The sequence below is a fragment of the Ammospiza nelsoni genome, chromosome 6 (assembly GCF_027579445.1).
Source record: "Ammospiza nelsoni isolate bAmmNel1 chromosome 6, bAmmNel1.pri, whole genome shotgun sequence".
Lineage (NCBI taxonomy): Eukaryota > Metazoa > Chordata > Aves > Passeriformes > Passerellidae > Ammospiza > Ammospiza nelsoni.
Window position 1 is genome coordinate 27,043,770 of NC_080638.1, and position 10,181 is coordinate 27,053,950.

The 10,181-nt window shown below is 44.7% G+C and overlaps 1 protein-coding gene across 2 annotated transcripts; it reads left to right on the forward strand.

Annotated features, from left to right (window-relative positions):
- The first annotated feature begins 293 nt into the window (after nt 1–293).
- VPS18 (VPS18 core subunit of CORVET and HOPS complexes) lies at nt 294–9,568 on the forward strand. Of its 2 annotated transcripts, none has more exons than XM_059474413.1 (5): nt 294–388; nt 3,308–3,449; nt 3,636–3,727; nt 4,683–6,302; nt 7,009–9,568. In XM_059474413.1, exons 3-5 carry the CDS (start codon nt 3,689–3,691, stop codon nt 7,735–7,737), a joined length of 2,388 nt encoding a protein of 795 aa, XP_059330396.1. In that variant the 5' UTR covers nt 294–388; nt 3,308–3,449; nt 3,636–3,688; the 3' UTR covers nt 7,738–9,568. The 2 variants fall into 2 exon arrangements, with proteins under 2 accessions (XP_059330396.1, XP_059330395.1); XM_059474412.1 differs by having other exon boundaries at nt 298–388; nt 4,432–6,302.
- The last annotated feature ends 613 nt before the right edge of the window (nt 9,569–10,181 follow it).

Below are 10,181 nucleotides of genomic sequence, written 5' to 3' on the forward strand. Positions count from 1 at the left end.
CTTTCTTAATTCGACATAAGCCTTTCGGTACCCGCGGCAGTGAGCAGAAGCGGCGGACACCGCGCGCAGCCCAAGGCCCGGCAGCAAGGGCACAGGGCGACCGGACAGTTTCGGGGGAACACCGGGGACAGCAGTGTCGGGGACGGCAGTGTCGGGGACAGCAGTGTCGGGACACACCCACGCCACCCCAGTCCCGCCGCCATCGCTGTGAGGCAGCGACCCCGCCGCCGGCCCCGCCCCGCCCGCGCATGCGCAGGCGCACGTGCCGCGGGTCAGCTGAGCGCGCCGCGCTGGGCCATGGCGTCCATCCTGGACGAGTACGAGGACTCGCTGCACCGCTCCGTGTCCGTGCCGCAGAGCCGCGCCACCGTGGGCATCCCGCACTCCGGTACGTGTGCCCCGGGGCCTCCCGCGTGCGGCCTTCCTACCGAGAGGGGGAGGCGAGGCGGCAGCTCCGGGTGGGGAGCAGGGCACGCCAGGCTGTGCTGCCTGGAAGAGGTGTGTCACTGTGTGCGTGTGGGGCAAAGCGTTCGGCTGCGGCTTGTCTTTGCTACGGCTTGCTGTGGGAGGTGTTTGGGGACGGGGAGCGCTCCATTGCTGGCTGGGCAGAGTGCTGGTGCGGGCCAGGCCAGCGAACCCGCCGTGCCGTGCTGTGTGGGAGGCTGCGGCCGGAGGGGCTGCGGGAGCAAACGCTCAAGGGTGCGTGGAGTCGCAGGTGCCTGTGTGTCACAAATTACACCCAGCCATACCTCAGCCCTGTGCAGCTAGAGCTGTGCCAGAGGGTTATGAACGCTCCGTCACTTTACTTCTCCTTTCTGCTCCTCTCTGAGGAAGCCTCGCTTTACCGTGTTACGGATGTGTGCACAGCTGTTCCTGCACGGAGCTCCTTTCCTAACCCAGGCTCAGTTTACCAAGGACTTCGTTTGTCTAGAGTGGTTCCTTTAGGCTGACTACACGATGGCGAGGTGACCAGCAGAGCAGTCCTTATCACTGCTACACTTTTCTGTCAAAGGGTGTGAGGCTTTGCTATACTGCACTGCTCAGTGTAGCATCCCATCAGTGTCAAGTAATGGTGTGATGACCAGTCCGTTTTTTCTTTCATGTCAGCGAAATTTATTTCATTATTATTCCATGATAAATTCAATATTTATTAGGTTCAATAACCATTTTCTACTAGATGTCACCTCTCAATGTTTTTTCGGTGTGCCAGGGAAATGTATGGTATGAGAGAATTCTGTTGTACCTGAATTTTCATGGTAGTACCAACTGCTATGCAGAGCTGGTGGTTTTGGGTTACAAGTTTGGAAATACATGGACACATTCTTTCAAGTTTTTTTCCTGGTGTAGTGTTGCCCACTGGTAACTTTCAGGGAAACCAAGTTGTGAGGTTCATCTACGTGCTAAGAATTTATCAAAATTCTGCCATACTATGTATAGTATGGAGTATAAATACATTGGCACAGTTACTCTGAGTCTAGATATTGAGGTAGGTATGTTCCCCTTGTTTGTTTTGACATGCTTGGTTATTTCATTGTGCAATGTTAGATATAGAATAAGTGGCCTGAATAGGTGTTGTGCAGAACAGTGTTAGGACAAGTCGTGTCATGGAAAATAAATTTTTTAGGACTCAGCTTTTCTTCTTGACAGCTGGAACACTGTCTTCAGTCATGGCTGTCTTACACTTGAGAAATCTGCTTGTTTGCTCACAGTTGATATTGGCAGAGGAGGTTTGGGAAACTGCTTAGTTGCAAAGGCACAGCCTAATCAGGATTTCAGTTATTCTTAATTAGGCCACACAGACAATTTTTAATAAAATTTGGGTTGGTAAAAGTTGTGGGCAATCTGAAGTGTAAGTAAATTTATGTTGTAAAAAGATACAATAGTTACCTTCCCGAAAGCAGTCCTTAATGTTAGGTTTGCAGTATTGGAAGATGTTGAAACTTATTCCTCAGTTTCAGGGAAGTGTTCCTTATGCTTGTTTAACTGCAGGTACTGTTTCTCAAGGTTGTAGATAAACAAGCAGTGACTCTGTATCCAACCTGAAGTCCTGCTGCATTGGGAACTTAAAGTACTGTAGCTCTAGCTTCGAAAAGCCTGCTTTGACCCACTAGACCGTACTGGTGATCTTAGATCTTTGGACAGATTAAAAGGTCTGAGGAAATAGGTAGCTTTGCCCAGAAATCAGGGTGTGAAATGATGCAGTAGAATCTTGGTTAAACAGAAGAGGGACATTGGGGGCAAGATGAGGGAGGAGACTGTTTGAAAGGAATGAATGTTATAAAATGGACATGTCCTTTGTATAGAGAACTGTATATTAAGGAAGCTCTTCCTTCTCCTATTAGGGACAATAGCTAAAATCCTCATGTTAATGGTGATGATCCTGTGGATGTTATAAATGTAATGGATACAGGCCTAAAGAGCCCAGAATGCTGAAATCCAATACTTTGGCTTGAACTATGACAGAATTAAACCATAAACAGCTTCTCCTTAACTCTAAACCCTTACCTCTGTACAGGTACTATTTGTTCCCTTTCCTTCCTGCCTCTGAGTTTCTTTGCTGAGTCAACCTGGCTTTGCCAGGTGACAGTCTGAAAAAAATTTGAGATTACCTGGATGAATGTGACTTGATGATCTGGTAACATGTGGGTTTTCCAGAGTAATCCTTCCCTTTTATATATATATATGTAAATAGGTATTTATTGGTTAGCTGTGATATCATGTGAATCTGTACCTTGGGAGCTTTTTGTACATGTTTTGAACTGCAGTTCATACCAGCGAATTTAAACTGTGGCATTGCAGCTCCCTAATCTGAAAAGAAGAACATCAGTTCTACTTAACTGGAAATAAAGGAATGCACTCTTGTGTAAGTGGGTAGTGTGTAAGGTGTGGATCAATGCATAAGAAAAAGGCACATGCAAAAGGCTGCCTAGTCAGGCTGTGATTGCTTTGTCTCTTCCTGAATGTGCACCTTCTTCTGGAAAAAGTGTATTTTAAGGATTCTGCAGCTGGTCTAGAGGAGAGGCAGAGGCAAGGAGAAAGCATTGGTAGAACAGACAATTAAAGGACTTGCCTACTAGTAGCAGGCTACTTTCCATTACTACATTGTCTTTTTCAACACCAGTAGGGCTGGAATTAGAGGTTTTTTTCCCTCTGTATTCCTGCTCCATGGAGCACACTTCCTTTTCAGTAAAACTTGGAGCAGGACACAATCCTCTTAGTATTTTAGGCTGGATTTTGATGTAGTTTGTGGTTGTTGTTATGGGGTTTTGTCTTATTCAGTTTCTAAGTGTTCACATTCTTTCTCCAGGATATGTCAATGCACGACTGGAGAAGGAAACGCCAATATTTAACAAGCAGAGGATTGATTTTACTCCTCCTGAGAAAATTAACAGCTTAGTGGTCTCCTCTAACCAGCTCTGTATGAGCCTTGGGAAAGACACCCTTCTCAGGTAATGCTGCCAGAATCCTGAAGTTATTGTTTGTTTTTCCCCTGCCTTCTTTTTTTCCCCTAAGTTGTTAGAGAGCTTATGTTTGCAAACTGGATAAAAAGCCGCAAGCCCAATATGGAAAACAGGTGAGGAGTTACAGTATGTGAACTTTTGTTGGCAGCATGCTTTTGTGGTTTCTCTTTGCAGGATTGATCTTGGAAAGCCAGATGAACCTAATCAGGTAGAGCTGGGACGCAAAGATGAAGCCAAAGTCTACAAGATGTTTTTGGACCACACAGGTGAGGCAGTGGGTGATGGATATTTACAGACAGTGAACAGAGCAGAGCAAGTGCTGGTGAAGTAGTTATCTTTCTGCTTTGTGCATAAGGAGAACAGACCAATCTTGCTTGAGCCAGAGTCTTTTTCCAGGGCCCCTGCCCACTGGTTTGCCCTTTTGCTATTAGTAAAGCACAGGCTTGTGCCTGTGTTGTGTTTTCAGACTCTGAAATGAACACATGCAATTAGGCTGTTCTGAGCTAGGCTAAAACCAATCAAAGGAAGGTTTGTAGTCACTCTCTGCTGTATGGTTTATATAGGAATTTTTAAAAAGGGCCATAGAACGTCTACAGTTCACTGTAGCCTAGACTGATTTAAAAAAACTGAACAAAAATTTGGAAAGAGATGCTCATATCTCTCACCAACTGCCAGGGATAGGACGGAACTCTGGGAAGTGTTTATCCTTAGAACATTTATTTAAACAGAATACCTTCTTGCTAAAGCATCTGGTACCAGTTATTTAACATTGCAATATATGGACTACTGTTATGATCCAGCATGGAAATCCCCCACATTCCCATGAATGCCTGGGAAAGTCTTGGATTAAGTATGTTGATATTGGAATTTATCAAATGTTAAGATTAGAAGCTGCAGGAATTTGGCTTGCTTAGGCACAGTCTTGATTAGTTCTCTCCTTCTCCCTCCCATACCCCTCTGCTGTTGGCAGGCTCTCATCTCCTGATTGCTCTGAACACCAGCGAATGCCTTTACCTGAACAGAAGTGTTCAGAAAGTGCGGGCACTCTCCCGCTGGAAAGGACACTTGATTGAAAGTGTGGGCTGGAACAAATTTCTTGGTTCAGAAACCAACACAGGGCCTATCCTGGTGGGGACATCCCAGGGGCAGATCTATGAGGCTGAAATCTCTGTCAGCGAAGGAAGCCTCTTCAGCACTAACCCTGACCAGTACTTCCGACAGGTCTACACTCTGGAGGAGGAATCTGGACCTGCCCCAGTCTGCTGCTTGGAAATTGAACGAGGGCTAGAAGGGAAATTTTTTATTATAGCCACCACCAGGAAGAGACTCTTTCAGTTTGTTGGCAAGGTGCCTGAAGGGACAGAGCAGCAAGGCTTCAGCTCCATATTTGCTGTGCATGCTGACCATCTGCCCAGCTTTCGGGAGTTTCCAGCCAACTTGGGTTTCAGCGAGATTGCCTTTTACACTCCGAAACTGCGTTCCAACCCACGCTCCTTTGCCTGGATGATGGGAAACGGTGTTCTATATGGCACCTTGGATTACAGTCGTCCTGATTCAATTCTGAGTGATGAACGGGTCTGGGTTTATCCTCCTGACATCGACATAACTGTGAACAAGCCAATATCCATTGTGCTTACCCAGTTCCACTTTCTCTTGCTGCTGCCTGACCGGGTGAAGGCTGTCTGCACTCTGAACGGACAGGTTGTTTTTCAGGATCTGTTCCTGGAGAAGTTTGGCTTGCTGACACGCATGATTAAAGATCCCACAGTCCAGCAGATATGGATCCACACTGAGAAAGTAGTGTTCCGCTACCATGTCCAGCGGGAATCCAGAGATGTGTGGAAGATGTATATGAATATGAACAAATTTGATTTAGCAAAAGAGTATTGTAAGGACCGTCCAGAGTGTCTTGACATTGTGTTGGCCAAAGAGGCAGAGCACTGCTTCCAAAATAAGAGGTATCTGGACAGTGCCAAATGTTATGCGCTGACCCAGAACTACTTTGAGGAAATTGCTCTGAAGTTCATTGAAGCCAAGCAAGAGGAGGCCCTGATGGAGTTTCTGATTAAGAAGCTAAGTAACCTAAAGCCTTCGGAGAAGACACAGACTACTCTGCTGACCACGTGGTTGACAGAGCTGTACCTGAACTGGCTGGGCATATTGCAAGGAGATCTCTCACAGCGAAATCTCTATTTGGATACACGGGAGAAGTTCCGCACTTTCCTGAGCAGCCCTAAAAACAAAGACTGTCTTTTTAATAATCGGGCATCTATTTATGAACTGTTGGCAAGCCATGGCGACACAGAGCACATGGTCTACTTTGCAGTCATCATGCAGGATTACGAGCGTGTAGTAGCTCACCACTGCCAGCACGACGAGTACGATGAGGCTCTAAATGTGCTGTCCAGGCACAGAGACGAGAAACTCTTCTACAAGTTCTCTCCAGTTCTCATCCAGCATATTCCCAAGAAGGTGGTTGATGCTTGGATTTCTATGGGCTCTAGGCTGGATGCCAGGAACCTCATTCCAGCCCTTGTTAACTACAGCCAGAGTGCCAGCACCCAGCAGATCAATGAAGCCATCAGATATATGGAGTTCTGTGTCTACCAGTTGGAGGAAACCCAGCAAGCCATTCACAACTACCTGTTGTCTCTTTATGCTTTGTGTCGGCCAGACTCGTTGCTGTCATACCTGGAGCAAGCAGGAACCAACCCAAACAGGATCCACTACGACCTGAAGTATGCACTGCGCCTGTGTGCAGAGCATGGGCACCACCGTGCATGCGTCCACATTTACAAAGTGATGGAATTATATGAGGAGGCTGTGGATCTCGCCTTACAGGTATGTGTGTATCTGTGCATGCTGTGGTACACGGGAATGTAGTTTGTTCAAGTTTCCTTGAACAGCAGAGCATTGAGAGGAGCTGGACGGACCCGCAGGTATCAAAGCAGTGTAGCTGAGGCTTGGAAAAAAGACCTGTCTCTGTTAATATTTTTGTGTGCTTTCACAACTGTTTCAAGTAGGCAGCTGACTGGCAAGCCATAACTGAGGGTGGAGGTATGGATACTACAAGGAGGACCACTGTCTGTCTCAAGCTCAGTCTCTGACATAAAATACCTTTAACATATCTGCATTTATGCAAGATTTGTATAGCTATTGTTAAGGATTCTAATTACCTATTCATAGCTTTGGTAATTATCACAGAAGTCTTTGTCAGCTTAGTCTGACCTTCAGGGAGATGCTGGATTTTTTTCCTATTGAATTGCTGTGTCTTCGCTGAAATGTGAGGCCAGCAAAGATACTATAACATGAATTTGCCCTTTCTGTGCTGTTGGGTAGCAAGCTAATCTTCAGTGAGGAGTGCTGGTGGAGAGGAGAGGTGTTTGCCATGGAAACATGGAGCGGGCCAGTAGTGCTGTCCTAGGCAGTGAGATAGCAATAGAGGTTTTCTAAATGCCTCTTAAAATGGACAACAGGCTTTGAAGTTGAATGGTAGATAAACAAAGAGGGAAGCTTAACTCTGTTTCCTTGTCTGTCCAACTTCTAGGTGGATGTTGATCTTGCCAAGTCCTGTGCAGATCTTCCTGAAGATGATGAGGAGCTCCGGAAGAAGCTGTGGTTGAAGATCGCTCGCCATGTTGTCCAGGAAGAGAAGGATGTCAAGAAGGCAATGGCCTGCCTCTCCAGCTGTGCCCTGCTGAAGATTGAGGATGTGCTGCCATTCTTTCCAGACTTTGTCACTATTGACCATTTCAAGGAGGCAATCTGTAACTCCCTGGAGGATTACAACAAGCACATCGAGGAGCTGAAAAGGGAGATGGAGGAAGCCACACAGAGTGCCAAGAGGATCCGAGAGGACATCCAGGAAATGAGAAATAAATATGGCTCTGTGGAGCCTCAGGAAAAATGTGCTGCTTGTGACTTTCCTCTTCTAAACCGCCCTTTTTACCTTTTCCTCTGTGGTCACATGTTTCACTATGACTGTCTCCTTCAAGCAGTTTTCCCTAACCTTCCTGCCTATAAGCAGGCAAAACTTGAAGATCTTCAGAAGAAGCTGGCAGCTACCAGCCAGCCATCCAAGAGCCACCATCGTCCCAAGGATGCAGACACCATTAGCTTGGGGAAGGGGCAGCAGAGCCGGGAACAGATCAAAGCTGACATTGATGACATTGTGGCAGCTGAGTGTGTGTACTGTGGTGAGCTGATGATCCGGTCCATTGACAAGCCTTTTATTGATCCCCAGAAATATGAAGAGGAGATGCAAAGCTGGCTGTAATTTTCCAAATCTTCAACTGTCAAACAAATTGTGAAGCTTCTGTGCTGGGGATATAACCTCCAGGAGCAGGAACACAGTGACTTCTGTGCAACTCTAAACAAAGGGTAGTGCAGTCTTTTTACCAGGGTTAGGGAGAACTAGTCTTGAGAAGTGGGGAGATGTAGCTATGGCTGTCTAAGAACTTTAACAATACTTAGAGCTAACCAACTGGAATATATTTAGCAGGTGTTTCTGCTTGCAGTTCTTCTTAGGTTCTCAGTGTGAAGCTAAATGGAGTGCCTTGTTGTCCAGAAGGAATTGGGAACAGCCTGTGATTTATCTGCCCTGTTGTGTGGTATTTGTTTTGGTGAAGACGAGCTGAAAGAGAAAGGCAGTGAAGGCCACTAAGCAAAGTAGTCTTCATTCATAATTTTCAAAGCTAGAATTGCCCTCTGTTTCCTTTTTGTTGAGAGTCTATAACCACATACATAGAAAGAACGTGAAAGGACAGAAGCTCTTACATATTAATATTTTGTAAACATCATGCTACACAAATACATGTTTCTACACAATGTGATACAAGAATGTGTATCATTTTCAATTATTCAATTATACAATCTTGCAGGAAAATTATAAAAGTAATTTGCGTGCAATTTAGGGTGTATAATTCTCTTTGTCATAAGCTTTATGCATGAGACCAGGCACATTTGGATTTTCTGTAGGTACTGTTTCTCAAAATGCCTGTTCACCACTCCTCTTCCCATCCTATTTCTACTATTACTGCCTTTGTGTAGTGGGTCTTGGTTTTCTCTTCACCCCAAACCAAAACTGATAGATGCAGCAGTAAGGTTTCAACTGACACTCTGCAAGCAGGAGCACAATCTGTTTGTGTATCTTGCTGTGGTTCTCTTCTGCACTTGAGCATTAGACTCAGGATCTAGTCAGGGGTTTGCTCGAGGGTAGTCTACAGAAAAGTTCTGTTGATGTGAAATTTGCTTTGCCCTTTGAAGCTAGTACCTTGTGCCTAAACAGTCTTTTGCCTTCCACTTTTTGGAGATGGCTGCATGTCAATGCATCTATCTATTGCTCCAACTTGGAAAATTTTTCCCAGAAGGTAGCAATCACTATGTTGTGAGTGAGAGAAGAAAAAATTGTCATTAACAGTTTAGCAAGGGTTCCTTGTTTTGTTTTAGGAAAATAAGATTTTAATTAGGTTTTGCTGTTTGGGACTGAATCACAAAGGTAGTGATTGGCAGAAGAATTGAATGTTCTAAAAGACAAAATACAATTCTTGTAATTAAGGCAATAGAAAATACTGTCTTCTGAAAAGCCACCTCAGTTCTTTCACATGAATATGTGTGCTTGTCTTGAATACCTCTCTCAATCTCCTAACCCCTTACCCTGCTTGTAGGGTTGTAGAAATGGGTCTTCATGTTATTGTAGGAGAATATGTATTGGTTTCCTCAAGGATCTGACCTAAGAATTCTGAGTTCAGAACTTCAGAAGAACATTTATGTTTTTGTTGGGAGCATCAGCCTGGAACGAACTAATTTTATCTGTGTAAAATGACATGAGTAATAAAAAACAGAAATGAAATTAGGAAGACCTGAGGTTTCAAGATCCTCTTTTCTTTGGTGGAGCCATGGGATAGGCAGTCCCATTAGCACCTCGTGGTGTGTGTTTGCTGGCTTGTCAGAAAGCACTTTTTCAGAAAACCCACATGCTGTAGTTTTCTTTGGCTTTGCATAGCCTTTTGTTTTGAATAAGTTGGTGGGTCTGGCAGGAGGATTTGTGATGAGACCTAAATGTGATGTCTTTTGAAGTTTACCATTAAACCTGTTATAACTGGCCATTCCTGTGAATCATCATCTTTTCCTGTAAGCGGTGTGATATTTAAGGTTTGTCATTGCAAACCAACAGTAGCCTCCCACCCAAACCAATTTCTGGTCAAAGGTAACTGGCTCTTTTTCTGCCCTTTAGCAGAACATGTGTATCAGCTCATTCTGATGCAGGGGTAATTTCACATTATTTTGACATGTTCTTAACACTTGTTCCATCTCTTTTGGGTTTTTACAGAATGCTTTCCTGGTATATTAGAATTATTATAGTCTTCCATTATTTTGCCTGTTTGTGCTAGAGAAATCACATCACTAAATAGACCATCGCAGGGTGATCTGCTTGTCCAGAGTATTGGAAGAAGCTGTGGGAAATGAGGCATAGCAAGTAAATAAAAACCCTCTTGTCTTTGCCTGAGATTGGGTGGTGGGGAAAGGCGCCTCTGATTCCAGTCATGGGTATTAATAGATCTCAGTTAACAAAACTAGAAGTATGTATTTTTTAATGACTAGTATGCAATATTCTCTGAGGGCTGTAGGCACAAGCACCAGATACATGTACCACAAATCTCATTCTTCCTCACCATTGTTAACTGAAAAATGATTTGATTTGCTGTCAAGGTTATAGAG

Coding starts and splice junctions, on each gene's coding strand:
- VPS18 (XM_059474412.1), top strand. CDS start 298: ATGGCGTCCATCCTGGACGAGTACGAGGACTCGCTGCACCGCTCCGTG. Junction 3,450..3,635: donor GGGAAAGACACCCTTCTCAG/GTAATGCTGCCA, acceptor TTCTCTTTGCAG/GATTGATCTTGGAAAGCCAG. Junction 3,728..4,431: donor GATGTTTTTGGACCACACAG/GTGAGGCAGTGG, acceptor TGCTGTTGGCAG/GCTCTCATCTCCTGATTGCT.